The sequence below is a fragment of the Thermobia domestica genome, chromosome 6, assembly GCF_964235325.1.
Source record: "Thermobia domestica chromosome 6, izTheDome1.hap1.1, whole genome shotgun sequence".
Lineage (NCBI taxonomy): Eukaryota > Metazoa > Arthropoda > Insecta > Zygentoma > Lepismatidae > Thermobia > Thermobia domestica.
This window is the reverse complement of record NC_137459.1, coordinates 221,638,204-221,657,934: the sequence shown is the minus strand read 5'-3', so window position 1 is coordinate 221,657,934 and position 19,731 is coordinate 221,638,204. Positions and strand designations below refer to the sequence as shown.

Genomic DNA, 19,731 nt, shown 5'->3' with positions numbered 1-19,731 from the left:
TACTACTACTACTACTACTACTACTACTACTACTAATAATAATAATAATAATAATAATAATAATAATACGCATTATTATTATTATTATTATTATTATTATTATTATTATTATTATTATTATTATTATTATTATTATTATTATTATTATTATTTTCAACCTCCCGTCGTTCTGCTATCAATCTAGCAACGAAAGGCGTTCACAACTTAGCAAACGTGAAGCGAGTGATAAGTTACAGACCGAGTGCTAATGTAATACAATGTCACGAATTGTGTAAGCAAGCTAAAAAAGGCCTGAAACAAGTCGTTTTCGATTTTTGCAGTCGTTTTTACGTCTGTAAGCTGTCATGTTTAATATTAGTTTCTTTCTTTCTTTCTTTCTTTTTCATTTGTTAGTTACTTCAACGCTAACTGTAACCTCTATCATGCGTCTTCCTGAATCAAAAAACGTACCAATTTTATTTCCTGCAGTGTTTTCGCGTCACTGCTTTCGAAATGGGGAGGGGGAGAGCACACCTGCACATTTCACGCTTGCGTCTGCTCAATGCTTCAACATCGTGCGAATTTGTGACCAGGCTTGGCCGTAGGTTTTTTACCATCATGTATGGTTGGCAACACTTATCGGATGCAGTGGAAGGGGCGGAGCTACCAACACCTGTGCTCACCTGTTCTTATCTCCGCTCGTTGTCGCTCACGCTTCGGCTCCGGGAGCCAATTCATGGGCAGGCCTGATCTATACCCTACGCGCGAAAGGTACCGCTCGAGTCATTTTTCTTGTTGTAACTAATAACGTACCCATATGTAACTACAAGTAAAATATTTATTCACCATATGTTTATAATACATACAACAATGAAAATGTTCAAATCAGTTGTAACCGTAAATATATTAACAGTGGCGTTCTTAGGAGGGTGGCTATCGGGCTCAAGCCCCTCGAAATAAATTTTGTATATACACAATTTCATTAAAATTTGTCGACATCCAAAAGGAAAAACGTAACTGCTAATTCACGTGTTGTGCATGGCCCTCCCCGAAAGAAAATCCTAAATACACCATTGTTTATTGATGTCACTAGATGTATTATGGCTACCACAGTCGTTGTGCAAAAAATGTTCTTGATGCTTCGTATCCATATCTGTGGACAGTGCGAATTACAAAGGAAATGAGGGGGAAATCCCCTTTGGTAATACTGGATATATGCTACAACCTGATGCGTGATTTGAGACTTTGCTTGAGGAGGACAAGAGCACCACCGACATAAGACTTTCAAGTTTTGTAGTAGTATATTAATAGATAATTGATTAAAGTATATGTATTCCCCATACTCTTGGGGGGGGTAATTGTCTCCTCTTGTTCCCCTAATTGACGCCCTTGGCTACAACTGTTATAATTTCCCATGCAACTGCCGTTTGAAATGACACTCTTGGTTATAGCATACATCCAGCATTACCAAAGGGAATTTCCCCTTATCCCTATTGTAATTCGTAAACTGTCCACTGATAAAAATCGTAGCGCCAAGTACATTTTTTACACAACGATTGTGATAAGCATAATATATCTAGCAATATCAATATACATTGGCGTATTTAGGATTTTAGAGATAACAATAAAGAGATTGCCTTGCGCGGGAATAGAACTCAAGACCTCTGCAAGAGGACTCCAGTACACTAACCATCTGACTACAGACTACGGGGCTAATAACACTGTGCAACACAATATCTGTCCTTCAAATGAAAATATGATTTTCTTATGTATATTTGCAAGAGAAAGTCAAATCTGTAATTAAATTTTATGTGTCACGTTCCAATTTTTTAAGAAAAGAAAAAACTGAATAGTTTGAAATTTTGTGTTGTGAATTACTGTATTTTTAGGGATTTGGTGATGAAATATGATTAACGTTCGGTTTGGTTATAAAAAATTAGCGTACCTTTTCAGCACCGAGATTATATGAGGCGTGGGCCAACAGTTTAAGGTGGAATCCGAGCCACTGTGTCATTCAATGTTCTCCTACTGGGAATCGAACCCGAGACCCCATGCACCAAAGTTGCGCGCTCTACCCATTAGAGCACCGGGGAGGGCAGAAATATGTTTAAGATAAAAATTGTTGCATTCGTAATATACATTACACAATGCGCTCATTTGAACATCATCCAAGCGACAATTCTTCTTCTTTACAGAAGAAATACGCTGCCCAAAGAGAGGATCTCCTTGTCCCTCCATTTTTCTCCAATTGCGTAGAAGTCTTTTTCTGTGTTATACGAGGAAACACTAGTTCTCATATTTCTCCCCACTCTTTATCTTCATTTCAGGTAGTACCCCATTACCCAGACAGCACAATGCACGCACATTATTTGTATAGTACATGTACAATTGCACGGATGCAACATGTGCATCATCTGTATAAATGCACGCCTGTACATGTGATGCACATATACGTCACAAGTCCTATTCAACATCTTCACGTGCACAGGACATGTGCAATGCACACGTACACGCCCTGCACAAGTGATTTACACCTACTGTGCAGGTGATTTACAAGTTGCACGTATTCCATTTACACGTAGCACACAGGTGATTTACATGTAGGACAGCGGTGATTTACACGTAGCACACAGGCGATTTGCATGTAGCACACAGGTGATTTGCACGCAGTAACCAGGTGATTTCCATGTAGAACAGAGATGATTTGCACGTAACACACAGGTGATTTACACGCAGTACCCAGATAATTATAAATGTAGGAAAGAGGTGATTTACATGTAGCACATAGGTGATTCACACGCAGTACCCAGATGATTTATATGTAGGGCAGGCGTGATTTACACGTAGCACACAGGTGATTAACACGCAGTACCCAGGTGTACATAAATGTAGGACAAAGATAATTTACACACAGTATCCAGATGACTTACATGGAAGACACAGGGGATTTAATCGTAGTGCAGAGGTGATGTAAAAGCATATTCGAGATGCAACGGAAAAAAGGGTTTATATATTTGGTGCCTTATGCAGTAACACTATCTATAACACCAATTTTTTACAGGCTAGCCTGAAGGACTAGCTGCTTTGCAGAGGGTTACGCCCTCTTTTAGGAACGAGATTGGCTGTTAAAATGGAATTAATATTTTGATGGGCTAAGTGATTTTAATCTTTATTAGCAGTAACATTTAAATAAATAATTTTGAAGCTGGAGACTTTAGGAATATTAATCCTTAACATTAGGTGCAGGTATAAACACAAAGGAGAAAAGAATACGGTATATTTTAAACAAATAAATTATAACAAAATGATACCAGTGCTTAGGTATAACATTCATGATCTGTACAAGTATAGCTATGAGCCTGAGAGATGTGCTGAGGTGCATTCACAGGACAACACATGGGTGATGTTAATTAGACAAATGAGGTTATGTTCAGCCTAGGGGCTGCTCTAGGCAATGATGAAGATGAATGAGGCCCATGTTAGTAAATAATGATAATCACTGTGCTGGAAATGATGGATGAATGAGAGGAAGATGTTCATGAATGACGTAATCTGTGATGATAATAAGGCGGGATCTAACGGTGGTAGAGTCTAGTGATATAGTGTGAAGCGAAGCGAAAGTGGAGGATGATAACAACGGTGAGGTGTTGGGTGAAGTGCTAAATATCGCATTGTATCCTGTAGTAAAGGATGTCGTGTTTCGAAGCGTTGGTGATGAATGTTAGCCGCAGCTTTTCAAGGTAATATTGTAAAGTCGGAGAAGTGATTTTGCGGTATAGATCCTGTGTAGTACTAGGCAGCTTAATGGGGAACGCCGTACGGAAAGCATGGCGTTCTAGAATTGAAAGTTTATTGTAGAACTTAGTTGGGGCAGCTATCCAAGCAGTAAATCCGTATGTAAGGACAGGTCGTAAGAAAACCTTGTAGGTATTGAGGATGGTGTGTGCTTTAACCCACAAACGCCCAAGACCAGTTTTATTTGTTAGCAACTGCCTTGAACAATACCGTGTTACATCGAAAACCTGAGAAGAAAACTGAACGAAATTCGTACAACAAGAGAACGGGTAGTGTGCCTGAAGTGGAACAACGGGGGTTTGGCTAACTGAATGATATAGCCCATGTAACGTAGTGAAAAATAAAGTGGGTCACTGGTGGCACAAGGAGCGTTTGTGGGTTAAGGCCCCAGGTGATACCAGTCAATCGTTTCAGGAGATTGAGTCTATTATAAGATTTAATGGTAATGGTTTTCAGGTGTTGCGACCAAGTAAGGTGGTGATCATAGGTAAATCCCAGATATGTGACACTGTTACTGATTTGAATAGGCACCCCATCAACATACAGAGAGAGATTGCGTGGGTTTCGGCGGACTTTGGAAGTTCTTCTAGGTGGTAAGAATACGATTGCTTGTGTTTTGGCTGCGTTAATAGTAAGCCGCCACTGAACGCACCAGGTGTAAAAGCGATCGATAGCTGTTTGTAAGAGAATGTTAAGCTGCTGGATAGTTGTTCCAAGTGCGAGAAGCGCCGTATCATCTCATATTGGAAAAGATGGACCTTATCTGGCAGTCGGGGCAAATCATCTACATACAGCAGGTATAGGAAAGGAGACAGGGCTGACCCTTGTGGTACTCCAGAGAACAGAAAGATAGGATGTGACAAACTGCCTCGCACCGAGATATAGGTGATACGATTTGTAATGAAATAGTAAATAAGACGAATGTAGGAGATAGGAAGCTGAAATTGCAGAAGTTTGTATATGAGCCCATGGTGCCAGATTTTATCGAATGCTTTCTCCAAATCAAATAATACTAAGCAGGAAGGATTGGCTGAATTATAGTGCTGAGTAATGAGGGTTGTGAGTCGAATTAGTTGATCATTGATAGAGAAAGCTGGTCCAAAACCTGCTTGTGTGATTGGAAGTAGGCCGTGATCTGAGATGAAGATGTGTAGTCGTTTAACCAGGATACGTTCCAGGATCTTACTGAATGTGTAAGTGAGTTGAATAGGCCTATAGGATGCAACACTCTGAGGAGGTTTATGTGGTTTAGGAAACATTAGCGTCTTTGATGTTTTCCAAGCTAAAGGAAAGAAGCCAGTGCGCAATATGAATATATAGATATTCGAAAGAAGAAGTAATAGTGAGCAAGGACATTCCTTGACGTGTCGATACGTCACGTTATCTGGGCCAGGTGCAGTATTTCTTTTATTATGGAGAACTTGAGATATTTCGTGAGTGGTGATTGGGGAGGACATAGCAATATTAGGGGGTAAAATATGAGTACTATGTGGTTGCAGTTGTGGTGATGAAATATTGAGTCTGTCTGCTGGATGAGTTGCTTTCTCAATTGGCGGTGTGAAAATTTCTTGGAGGTAATCTGCAAAAGCATTCGTCTTATCGCTATCGGTACTAGCAGGTGTGTCACCCAATAAAATGGGATAGGGTGTAGTAGAGAATTTGCCACACAGTGCATTGAAGCGAGCCCAGAATTTAGTAGGATGCGTTGTTTCACACAGAGTGTTGCATGTCTTCACCCAGCACCGGAGCTTATAAGCTTTGATGTAATTGTGCACTGTACGTTGTAGTTGTTTGTGATATCGGAGTGCTTCTGGGTTGCGAGTGTGGAGATAGTCTCGATAGAGCTGACGGGAACGTTTGATCATGGAGAGATATTGTGGCGGAAGTTTAGGCTGATATGGAACGGATTGTGTTGTTGGAATATACAAGTTGCTGGCTTCCTGAATTGCGGATGTAATGCGATCGACAGTCTGGTATAAATCGTTACTTGTGGCGGGTTCTGTTAGATCACTGGTAAGATCTGAAATATGCGAACGATATTGATCCCATTTAGCTTTATCATAGCGCAAGCTGACTCAAACTGGTAAAGAGGAACGTGGTGTAGCTAAGTAGGGTTTGTAGACAAGCTTGATGTGTGCATGATCACTACCAAGAAGATCAAGAATTTCTATAGTGCAATGTGAAACAAGATTTGAGGAGGCAATGACTATGTCAGGTTTGGTGTTTGAGATTGGGCGCGTAGCTTGTGGAAGATCTAGAATTATCCCTGTAGTGTGGGTCGTCATGAAGTTAATGGAATTTGTCCGGTCACCATTGCTGTGGCTGTGCATATTGAAATCGGCCAATATGATGTATCTATTGAAAGTATTGGAAATACATTGAACGAACTGCTGAGGCAAAGCATGATTTGGTCTGATATATACAGTTGCTAAGGTGATGACAATATTTTTGAAATAAACTGTGGCAAGGAGATGTTCGGGAAGAGCTGTTGCCGTATACTGATGCTGGCGATAAGGAATGTGAGGGGAAATTCCTATGGCTACTCCCTCATTCTAATAGCTGGTCTAATGATACTGGAGCATCTATCGGATGTGGATTGGTTTGAGCTGGTGCCGGCGGTCGCAAAGGAACAACGAGATCGGGATGATCCTGAATAGGGTCCGCCTTTGCCTGACACTTGTAGCTGTAGGCCGGATGTTGTTCGTTACAAGTGGCGCATTTTGGTGGCAATTGCAAGTTGTTACAAGTCCGGGTATCATGTGGACCAGCACAGTAGCCACATTTACTTGAACTTTTACAATCGGACGTATGATGGGAATTGTAGACCTGGCAACGTTCACAGCGGACTGGCATAGGTACTGGTGTTCGTGATGGTTCTACTCTGTGTTTGTGGTTGTAAATGTATCCACCTGATGCTAGTAACTCATCAATGGTGTCTTGATGGTTTGTGAGCACACGGACCATATAGGTAGGCCCGTTATCATTTCGAATGCGTATTACTTTCGTAATGGTGTGGCCCTCGAGCTTGAGCTCCTCTTGGACTTCATCATCTGTATAAGATGGGTCAACTCCCCGAATAACGACAGATAGCAATGGTAATCGTTTCGGAGGTGGAGGCTGCTTACGTGTAGAGGAATTGAGCGGCTGAATTTTCGCATTTGGACCAAAAGTGTCAATAGGCACTTTGTTTTTTATTGTAGCGAGCAGAGTTGGATCCGGAGTTTTTGCCATTAAGATGATGCCATTCCTCGTATGAACGATTTCTGTAATAGCTGCTCGAGGGAGGTACTTGCGTAGTTGTATGGCAACAAACTTCGCATTGCTCAATTTTACGTCGAAATTAGTAAGCAACATGGAATGAACTGCAGGTGGAGTGGATCCGTCAGAATGATTTGAAGAGGTAGTTATGTCCATTAGAACTTGGTTTAGATCTGAAGTAGAAGCAAGATGTTGCTTTTTCGGAGGTGGGGATTGTTGAAGACGTTCTACATAACTGTCTGTATGTTCTAATGGATGCGGCGATCTGCTGTGGACAGAACCAGAAGAGATGACTGAAGTTGCAGAGGCAACTGAGGCTTGAGAACCTCGCCGCTGCTGAGATTTCCTAATATTGGAAGAAGTGTGATTCGGATCCTTGCGTGTCCTCCCCTTCGGGATGCTATCTGAGGGTCCAGGTAGAACTTGAGGTAACCAACACCAAAGACATCACCTTCAAAGTATATCACAAGTAACTAATAATAGTCAGTGAGAATTTTACTTTTGGAGTTTATTATTTGCAACGAGCAAAGCTTTAAGTAGTATTGTTGACATGTTTGCCAAGTAACAAATAACGCAACATATTCTGCTGTAATCGGTCACGAAAATAATTTTGTAAACCTATGAACTGTCTAACAGTAGTTACAACAACACAATGCTGCCACCTGTTGATCTTGTATCCTAGCTCAGCGGATGTTATGGAGTTTTTACAATCATTCAGCTTTCATTCGTCGAAAAGCCTCTATAACACCGCCTGAAGCAAAAACGACACCTACCAAAAATGCAGGTTACTTTATATTGTTGATGAGAATGAGACTAGAAGAATGAAAGTAAAAGTATACACTTGCACAGTATTATGGACGTCTCATACACACGTGCAGTAGCCGTGCAAATGCACATGTGCACACAACGGCTTAAGCACGGGTAATTTAAATGCGCTTCATCTAAGCAAATGCACATATGTACATGCACGGCTCAAGCTTGGGTTATGTACGTGTGCTGCATCCACGCAAATGCACATGTGTACATAACGGCTTAAGCACGGGTTATATAGCTGTGTGCTTCATCCATGCAAATGCACATGTGCACATAACGGCTTAAGCACGGGTTACGTACGTGCGCTGCATCCATGCAAATGCACATGTGTACATAACGGCTTAAGAACGGGTTATATAAATGTGTGCTCATCCATGCAAATGCACATGTGCACATAACGGCTTAAGCACGGGTTACGTACGTGCGCTGCATCCATGCAAATGCACATGTGTACATAACGGCTGAAGCACGGGTTATATAAATGTGTGCTTCATCCATGCAAATGCACATGTACACATAACGACTTAAGCACGGGTTCTGTATGTGTGCTTCATCCACGCAAATGCACATGTGCACGTAACGGCTTAGGCACGGGTTATATAAATGTGTGCTTTATCCGTGCAAATGCACATGTGCACATGCACGACTTAGTCACTGGTTATGTACGTGTGCTTTATCCGTGCAAATGCACATGTACACATACACGAATTATATATGTGTGCTTCGTCCACGCCAATTCAAGTGTACGGCTTATGCACGGGTTATGTATGTGTTCATCCTCCACACAAATGCACATGTGCACATTTACGACTTAGGCATGGATGTGGCACATGTGTCGTACACGTACATGTTGTCTGGGTAAGATCTAGTCATAAGCTATTTATGTTGCTAAACTATGCTGCCGTATGGTCTAGCATTTAAGTAATGTTTGGTTCGATGGTATTATTTGCTGACTGGTGTTTCATTAGGAGTGGTCAGATTTGCCGCATTGTATCATTTTTGGTAGTGTATGCTGTGCACCTGCGTTTCAAAAAAGTACTGAATAAACGTTTAGCTATAGCTTAGCTCACGAATCTCTGCCGCGGTTGACGGCAAAGAAATTAGAATCGCGGCAGAAATTCGTGAGCTAAGCTCTACGTGCAGTGGAGTTCAATGTGCCGTGCGTGTAAAAATAAACCTTACTTATTTTGCTAGGTGTGTGATGAACTTACATCTAATACTTATAAAGCAGCCTTACACCTTTAGTTAAAAAATTGCTTATTAACTGTACTTGGCTGTAGTATTGGAGACAATTATGAGTCTAGGGCCATACACATATACGTATTGCAGTATGTGTTCCAGAAATTTGAGAAACTGGCTGCAAGAGAAACGTAGTTCTGTGAAATTTGCTGTTCCTATGATTTGGTGCGAACAAATAGATCATGTAACTGACTGTTACTTTTGCTTGACAGATGTAAAGAGCTTGACCTCTAAATCTAAACATCAGATTCAGTAATAAAATATAAAATCAGCTGTTCGACCAGTTCCTCACAGTAAAGATCTTCCAGTACCTAAAGCTCAAGAACGTTATAATATTGATTCAGAAAAAAGATATATCAGACGTTCCAAGCAACAGGGAAGAAGTAGACTTTCAACCATCTACATCCCAGTCAAGGTCACCTCATTTGATCACACAAGAAGAGCTTAACGCTCTTAAACGAGACTTAAATCCTCCTAAAATAAAATCGGATTTGTGCTCCAAGCTTCAAGGTTGGAATCTCTTAGCTCAAGATGTTAAAATAAGCTTGTTTAGAAAACGACAAAGTAATTTTGAGGACTATTTTATTGAAAATGGAGGCATTGCTTATTGCATAGATGTAGATGTGTTATTTCAGTCTTTGAGACATGAACATAATCGCATAGAATGGCGCTTGTTTATTGACAGCTTTAAACTAAGTCTGAAGCCAGTGTTTCACCATATGGGAAATTTTCACCCATCCGTTCCTGTAGCATATGCGGCTCGTACAAAGGAGACGTGTGAAGTATGAGTACGATATTGAACTTCATTGAATATAAAAAATTCATATGGCATATGTGTGAGGACTTCTGGCTTCAAAGACAAGCTTGCATTTCTAGCAGCAAGAACAAATCTCGTAAACCAATTGTGAACCCTCAATATGTATTTTTGCCACCATTCTATAAAGTTTGGGTTAATAAAGATTTTTGTTAACTCACTAGACAGAGAAAAGAAGAAATTCCAAAACTTAAGGTTCCTGTGCCTTCCCCGTTGTCCGAGCACTTCGCCTTTTAGCCACCAGATGCTCACTTATTCATTTAGCAATCACTGCTGGCACCTCTACTGGGAAGAACTGAAAGATCGTACCGCTCAGTTTGAATGTGTTCAGGATCGTGCACCTGCAGTCAGTCAGAGTCTACAGAGTATTATTTTTACAAGCTGTGTTGTTCAGCCGCAGGGCAAAACCTCAACCATTGATGGGTAGCATAAATCTTGTCTTTTTGGAGGTAGGAATAGAGTTTTTGTACGAAAAACGGGAATTAGGTTGCAGAGAACGTCATTCGCATCGCGTTGACAAATTTTCTTTCGTCCGTTTATCACATGAAACTCTTTTCTTTTTTTTCGATAATTACCAGAATATGAGATTAAAAAACCTAAATGGTTCTTCGTATACAGAAAACAAACATATAATACTAATATTTTCTTACATATCAGTATTATATGATTTCTTTTTCTGAAGTGTATGATGCATGAAAAATGGACAGAATGAATTTTGACTTTTCTATTTGTCCCTATCCTTCTAAGTAGAGAGAATGCTGTGGCGCAACTAAAGGGCCTGCAGGGCCTGCAACATTGATAGGCCCAGAACAGAAAGAGGCTCGTTTCAGTTTCGAAGTTAAACTTTATAATGTTAACATGTTAAAAAATATGTGATGTTCCAACTATATCTCATTTTTACCTATGAAGACGGTAACACCTGAGCGATTATTTAGTAAATAAAATGCCAACAAAACTTTTAATGACCAGCGAAAACATTATGACCACACGCTACTTTTTGAACGAAATCATCAGGCTGAGATAAGAGCTACAAGGCATAACACAACCGCGCGCCAAACACAACAAGAATCACACTCGATTAGTCAATGTGGTGCTTGTGCCTTGAATGGGGAAGGAAGACGATATATCAGGGTGACTAAATGGCTGGGAGCTTCATTTCGGAAACAGCGCGACTTGTCGAGTTTTCGCAATCTGCCGTGCTTATGTATTTCAAAGGTGGGAAAACGACAATGAAACCAGCATCGAACCAAACAACAAAAAGTGGGAAAACCACACCTCATTAAAAATGTCGGATGTCGTAGACTCTCGAAGTTGGTACAGCAGAATAGACGAAAACTATAGCACAATATAATAATAATAATAATAATAATAATAATAATAATAATAATAATAATAATAATAATAATAATAATAATAATAATAATAATAATAATGTTCATTTTTTTGCATATGAGCAAGTTGTAAGTCACTAGATAGAACATAGAAAGTCAAAACTGTTCTCTGTAAATTTTACGTGACTCATCAATGTGGAAAGAGGGAATCCGCTTAACATTTTTGCAGGGAGGCCCATTCATCCTTACTTACGCTAGGCGCAACAGTCCCTTGTGATCTGAGTCTGCAGCGGGCCTTAGTTAGTGGTAAGCACAATTACACCCAACGTCGCCGGCTGTCTAGATTGAAGTCCGCTATCTTTTAGTTCCCAACTTTTCTCTCGATCTTTGGTCAACACAGAAATGTTTGAGTGCCACACCGGGAATTAAACCCTGGACGGTGCACACCGTATCAGTTTCGCTAATCATTTGGTAAAATTAAGGTTAGGGTGGTACTGAATTGTTTTTGAAACATGCCATTTCCCATAAGGTAAAGTTCAAAAGTATTGTGACATAATTAAAAAGCTCATTATCAACCACGTATTCTTGCCTCTAATATCTCTAAAAGTTTTCAAGTTATGTGTCAAAAATGGTTGAAACACTTGAAGTTAGTTAAGTAACTTGAAGAAGATAGTGGACTTATACATATATGATTAGAATTTCTCCAATTTTTATTTTTATTCTTCTTTCTCGTAAAGAAATACAAAATCATAGTTTCAACAATTTTGGTACATTTTTCATAATTTGAAGCGCGAACAGCCGGTTTCTTTCCTTACGTTTTGAACTTGGGATTTATATTCTCCTTGTCACTTATCGTGAAAGTCATATAATGGCATGGGTCCCAGACCTAGAATATATTATGCGACAGAGGTAATGACAATTTTTGTCATTTCATCTCTCAAGATCTGTTAAATTTGACATTTATTGAATGATATCGGTTTTATAATACGAATAAATTTTTCGCAATAAGGTGCGTATAGTGGTCGTAAGAAATGACAAAAGCTACCACTGACCTTTATAGTTTGACTCATGCTTTTCGTTCATGGTATTCCCCTTAAATTTTGTAAAGGATAGTATCATTTTAATTATCTTAACCTAATTTCCTAAAGCATCTCATTCGTAAACTAAAAGAAAGATTTCTATTTTTTATGTATAAGAATTCAGGGAATGCAAATTTATTCAAAATTCCTTTACAATTAAAGTCGCCTAAACAGATATTCCTTCGAGATTTCTGTATTTTGAAAACAAATTCACGATTTCAGTTCTTTGTATTTACTTGTTTCCATGTTTTTATATCAATGCTGTATGATCAGTTCCCAGAATTATTTTAGTTCCCCGGTAAATCCATTTATAACAAGCTCCAAATACTGTTACAATTTTAATGTGGTTTCAGGAGAATCTGCATATCTCATCCTTTTGTTACTCTCTATATATTCATCTACTACGTAAACAAACATCAGTGAAAGAAAGAGGCTGAGAGCTAACATGTGCTCCGTGAGGAACGTTGTCATTCCTTTCACTGATATATCTAGAGAGTCTACTGTTGCCACGAGACGAAACGAGGCAAGAAGAGACTTCTGTCTGTGTCGTCTCGTCTAGAAAAGATGTACCCGCCTCGTCTCGTATCGAATGGTTCTGTCTTGTCTCATGGCAACACAACAAAGACTGAGGCCTACAAAAGAGCAGTTATACCAAGTGGTTAAAATTACAACCTTTAACCAAGTTTGGTTAACAGAGCACAACACACAACACAACTGCAATCTTCCAGCAACGACTGCTTAGTTTCGACTGAACCCGTAATTACTTCGATAGGAACATTTGTCAATACCGTGAGTACAGTCGAAAGGCAAGATTTCCCCATTTATTCTGATATCCTTTTTTCAGAACCTCTGGCGCCACTTCAACAAATAAGGAGGCTTATGTAACTTTCCCATTTAAAAAGTGGTTTATCTTCGAATAACATCATAAAAGGATAAAAAAGATAAATTTTATTGTCAAATCAGAATCTTTTCAAAACTCAGTATCGAGAAAGGCTGACTTGGTTCGGAACGAGAAAGACCATGAAACAATAGTTAGTTACAGATAAAATTGCCACTTCTACCCGTACTTGTACTTCTATAATAGGATTTTTATACGTAGATATCTCCACCAGCCCCCGGAATAAAATCTTCTCAACACTGATCTCAATTAACGCTTTACATTGTTTTTGAATCTGGAGCACTATCACGAAATAATTAAACTTCAATCGATTGAAAAGTGGAAGTGAAAGCTGTTTGTAAGAATCATTTTTAAAAAATGCTTTAGGTATTCCCTGTTCTTTGTAGGATTTGAAACATTGAATCATTTGGATCATTTAAATAATAAAAGATGGTATACATTTCGAAGGCAAATAATTTATTCCGAGTTAATAAATTTTTAAACAAATTCAGAAACTGTGTTTGTATTTTTGGAGACACGAGACGAGACATTTCACGAAACGTTTCGTATTGTATCGTGTCTCGCTTCAATAAGTCCTGTCTCATCTCGTTGCAACACTAAGAGAGTCTTACGCATTCTCTTTCCAAGACAATGAGCTAGAAACTTGAATAGCACATTCATTCAATTGTTATAGAATATACTATGGGCATAGCCACTGATGTGTAGAAGGTGACACAGGCGGAATTTGTTTTTGGCGAGTGGGAGCCGTGGGGCTCTATTATTTGAATTGTAAGCATTGGTTAAAAAATATTTTACATTTAGCATACATACATATACACACATATATATACGTACACACACACACACGTACATGTGTGTTACATATATTTTAATTAATGTGTGGACCTAAGGACCAGGTCCGGTTCGCCCGCTCAAAAACCGCCTCTGGGAGGTGGGTTGGAAGTGCACCCCTGAAACATAAAATTATGCTAATCGTAATCTTCTGAGATAGACTACTCCCCGAGGAATAAGTAGGTAAATAAATAAATAAAAATAGTTTCTTAATGTTTATCTTCCGTATACGAGTAATTGAAAAATTTTAGTGTCTCAACAATGAGAGCCGTATACAGGTGATCCAGCGTTCCTGGCGGAACTTAGTCCGGAACCTAATTGCGGACAAAATTTCACACTATACCCTCTTCCGGCTCTCCCCCCCCCCCCCGCGGTAGTTTTAAGAATTTCTTTCTATTATCTACTCCCTTGGAGTAACTGTTGCTCTGTATCAATAGAAGCAAGGGGTACACGATACTATCCTGTTAAAACCATGTATTTATTTCTTTGCCACATATTACAAAGCATCGGACTATTTGCGACTTTAATTATAAAAGCTTTAAGAAAAAGAAGTATGAAGAACATTAGGTCGCTTCAAGCGTTCAAGTCGTTTTATAAAAATCAAGATTATGAATTACAAAAACTTTTTACATTGTAAGTAAAAATACAAGCATATATTGTTTTTATCTCTCTTACATAGCCTCTCTCTCTCTGTCTCTCTCTCTTTCCCCTGTCTCTCTCTTACACACAGAGAATCTCCCTTTCTCTACATGTACACTTGTATATTACAGTTGGTATCAGCCACATAAATAATTTTCATTTTGGACGTGTGGTTTAAAGTTGGAACTCAAATCAGATATCTCTTCCCATTAAAAAAATGTTAACGTTCCTCCTTTTAGCGTCTTTATATATAAATGATGGAGATCGTGATTAAATGTGACAGGTTTGAAATGTGACGCAACGAGTTGATTTATTTTTTCGAGCACTTCAAAACATAACTTTATATTTAAGGAAATGTTTCCATATATTGAAGAAAAAACTTCCCGCACCGCAGTGGTCGAGCGCCTTGAGAACTGAACCATGATTACTGCGCATTTATTCATTCGTTTTTAGTCTGTTTACAGGTATATTATACGCTCAGTATTTGATTCAAAATAAAGGACTTTTGTATTTTGTTTTTTAAAAAAATCTGCAATCTTGATGATTTAGTGAATACAATGATATAATGCCCTGCGACTCCTCAATTGCATATTCTTGTGTTTTGCCAATGTATTTGACTATAATCAAGCCACTGTTTTGAGCGACGAGAAAGGGTTCTTTATTGAGACGAGCCAGAATAAGCAACGCTTTAGGTGAATGATTACCGTGGAGATTTCCTAATTTTCCGGTCGGGGTTCGATTCGCGCCCTCTTCCTTTAGAGTTTTTCTTATGTTTCATTTACAAGACTGAGGTCCATTTGGATGCTGCCAATCGAAGATAATCTCCAGTGGAGAAATTCAGTGATGATGTAATCCTGAAAATAAAGGAAGAAAAATTAATGGAGAAAACGAGTTACAGAGTTAATTGTGTTAATGGTTCTATATTTAAGACTATCCGTTAATTTTGTGCATTTTTGAATTGTTTTAATTAACACTATATTCTCCCCTTTTCTCCTTGTGTCTCAATGTGTAAATTTTCACAAATACTATACAAATCAGGAACTTTCAATTATATTTGCAACCTAAGGAGAAATACGCTTAGTACGGATAAGTTGTCCAACTTGTTTGAATTATTGAATTTTGCATTTTTAATATTTACAAATAAATTACTGTATACCAATATTTAGTATTCTCATAAGTCATTTCACGAATAATGAAATCGGATAAGTTCTTCTTTCGAAGTAGTATTACGTGGCCTGTTAGACCACCAAAATTTTCATTTTATGCAGGGCTCTTCCCACGAATGATCGTTCAATATTTTAATTGATTTGCAGGTAGGACTATTGTTAATAGTTTCAAAGCCCAGCGCAAGGCTTTGTGTTTCCTTAAAAAAGATTACCTACTATATATACCATATAATCTATATGTATATTATTTGACACGTATATATGTATAGCCATTTGAGGTAAGTTAACTTGTTTATAATCCCTGATTTGATTTCATTATAAGATTATTTAAGTTCCCTCACTGTTATATTCTCATTGGCGCCTCTGGTGTCCGTATATTTTTTTCTGGTATTGTGTCGTTTACTGTGAGTACAAGTATCCAAAGACTACCTTTTCTCATTTCGTCAGCCACCTTTTTGCTCCAGTTCTGCAAAAAAAAGACTCTTTACGATTTGTGCTTTTATCAGTTGGAGACAACTTCAGTCTACTGTGCTATCTACTACCAGGCGTAATTAATCTTTTAACAGGCGTTAGTTGGGTTGCCTATCTCCCGGACTTTGTACATCAAGAATTTCTGTGGCCACGGTACAGAATTGGTAAGACTCTTCCTTCGTGAAATTGCAAATGGCGTCTTTGTTAGTGTTTAACGTTGGTCAGCGCAGGCGTGACACGGAATGACACATACAACCATGTATATTGTTCACGCAACTAAGTGTATTATCCGTGTAACTATAAAAGCAACAATATGCTATGTTTTATATACACTCAGCATCAAAAATATTGCGATACCTAACACCGTGCAGTTAGGCCATCCAATATACACCTTCTTATCCCATAATCGTGTCTGGTAAAGAGACCCCCCACCCTCCTCCTTTCTTCTCTCCCATACTAAAATTACCTAACAACATGAACGCAATTCTAATTTCAACCTACACATACATTAGTATCGATAAAATGAAGTAACAAAACCGAGACGAAACAAGATTCATAAGTTGATTTAGGGAGAAACTGAAACACATAATGAAAAATTGAAACCAATGGATGTATATTACACAGAGGTTCCGAAATGAGGCAGAGACACAGAGAGAGAGAGAGAGAAGGCGAGAGAAGAAGAAAAAGAAAAGGAAAAACAGATAAAAATAAGGAACTTTAAACTTAGTAAGAAAACGACTTAACGATATAAAGTTCCGTTACCGGAAATTCAACAGTAATATAGAGATAACGTTTGTTTTTATATTTTTTTCAGGACAATTCGAATATATAGAGGATGCTTAAAACATCCATTAAGTCACTTTCAAAAAGGATAGCATACTGAATTTCAGTAGAACTGTAGATCTCAAAGACACATCTAAGATAATGTCAACAGTTTAACACATGCTTTGTTTCCGCGTGGTTCGGCTGTAAATTCGGTAGTGACTATTGGATGTACTGATGCAAATCACATTCTAATAAACCCAGTAGGCAGCGTAGATCATATCTTCCATTCCAGACTACTAATTCAAATTTGAAAAAACGAAAAAAAAGGGAAGAAAGCATGGAAGATAAAAATGAATAATTGCTATTTTACTGCTAAATTTTCATCAGAAATATCCTATATTAAGAGTCCTAACCATATCATTATGAAAAGTTAGAAATGTTCAAATGGAAAATTGGATGTTCCTTATAGATGTAGCAAACCATGCATGTTTCAAATTGCAACGTGAATAAATCACATTGAATTATAGGATGGAAACAAATTTGTGTCGAACAAGTATAAATAAAGTTTTGTTTTTAAATAACCAAAGAGGTTGCCAGTTGCCCTTTTGTTTAGAGTTATTTTATTTCCGACCAATTTATACATGTTACGGATAGTATAGATTAGATGGAACTTAGACTATGAAACTGATGTATTTTTATTTTCTTCACATGCCGTTAAAGATACAACAAAAATAATTATGATAAAATTTGTTGAAAATATGCTTCCATTTTTCAATAAACAATGTTAAAATTCGATATATAGCTGATACTTACCAATTTTAGGAACTGATTAGGTCTTTGATTCGACGTCATCTTCAAAAGCTATTATACAGAGATGGCGATCATTATCTTCGTCTTACTAAGGCATCAGTACAATTGTGGTTCGAAGGAAATTTTGAATCCCCAAATTGGACTCACTCGATCTATAATAGCTAGTAAACTATAGGTCAAGTATGTGTTGTTGAAATCAAAACTAATTAACTAACCAAAGAAACTAAGGTGAATTAATGAACATTATAGTTTGGAAATATAAATTAACTGAAAGTTTGAAGAAGTTTATTAGACCTACTAAATGAGGAAAAATAGTTTGAATTACCTAAACGTAAGCTTAGAATTTCTAATATGTTGACTATGTGCCAATATGTAGTCAATTTCTACCACTGTATTGAAAAATAATTTTTACCTACTATTTTCAGGTATCTTTCTGCAACGAGGACTGCAGAGAGGCAGCGTGGAACTCGTATCATCGATTTGAATGCATTGTATTTGACCATTTTCATGAAAGTAAAGAACTTTCTAAAATGGCCTTGTTATCATATCGCATCATCACTGTAACAGGAACTGATTTCCTCTCTCGACATTTCTTGAGTTCTCCACCATCCTCCGAAGACGAAATTGTCGATTCTATGAGTTATATCTCTGTGTACAACCAAATCACCAACTCTGAGTCACGGCCTACTGGCGATCTGCTGAAACGTGCAGTAACTGCAGCCTTTCTTCTTCAGTGCTTACGTACAGCGAATTTCTTTACACAAAATGTACAACGGAATACACTGGAATCTATTATTGGAACTGCTTTGCTTCATCATTTACAGAGTTGTTCTTGTAATGCGTATGAAGTCAATATGTGGGTTGGAAAGGATCTTCATAATGCAAAAGGTGTCCACATAGGTGGGGCAGTGTACTCGACAATTAGTCTCACGAATCATAGTTGTTACCCAAATATCGTACGTCATTCAGTTGGTAAGATATGTGTAGTACGTACAATTAGAACTATACACAAAGGAGATCAGTTGTTTGACAATTACGGGTATAATTTTATTAGTTGCAATAAACACGAGAGACAAAAATATTTGAAGCACCAGTACTTCTTTGATTGCAAATGCGTTGCTTGTTTAGAAGATTGGCCGCTATACGAAAATATTAAAAATAAAAGTTATGAATATAAATGTACAAACTGTTCAAGAAACATTGACCAAAATAGTAGAAAATGTTCTAATTGTAAGAAAAAGTTAAACTTTAGTGCAGTTGGAACCCAAATTCAAAATTTGTCTGTTAAATACTCTGAAGGTTTAAAGAAGTTTCTCAGCGGAAATGTAGAAGAAAGTCTTCCAGCGTTTCTGATGTACATTCAAGAATTAGATAAGATTGTTTTACTTCCAAATAAGGAATTTATAGCTTGTCAGGAAGCAGTAAAACAATGTTGGATAATGACAGGTAATCGAGACACAGAAACGGTACAATGAGACTGGTTTCTGCACTCGAACCAGTTAAAATATGTAATAATTTGTTGCATACAATCAATGTATTGAACCAAACATAATCTTTGTATAAAAGCTACAAGTTTATTAGCAAAATACAACTTGCAAGTAGTAACAACCTGTTTCATTTCACCAGTGGCGGATCCAGAAATTGTTTGTGTGGGGCTGGAACAAAATAATTTAGAAAAACACTGGAACTCATTTATTTGCTGCACAAATTTGATAGTAATGTATATTATACTTGCATATAGTTAAGGTTAGTTCATGGGGCCAAAGAAGCGACGTTACCTGATATTCTACACCATCTATTTAAAAGATTTATTTTATTAATATTGTTATATTGTTCAATTATC

General features: G+C 37.9%; 1 protein-coding gene across 2 annotated transcripts in view; it reads left to right on the top strand.

Annotated features, from left to right (window-relative positions):
* The window catches only part of LOC145688422 (protein-lysine N-methyltransferase SMYD4-like), a 405,746-nt gene extending 386,250 nt beyond the window's left edge, over positions 1 to 19,496 (top strand). For both annotated transcript variants that reach the window (XM_081762638.1, XM_081762639.1), the window contains exon 4: positions 18,314 to 19,496. In XM_081762638.1, the coding sequence (XP_081618764.1) occupies positions 18,314 to 19,363 (1,050 nt within the window). In that variant the 3' untranslated portion in view covers positions 19,364 to 19,496. The remainder of the gene's footprint in view (positions 1 to 18,313) is intronic.
* The last annotated feature ends 235 nt before the right edge of the window (positions 19,497 to 19,731 follow it).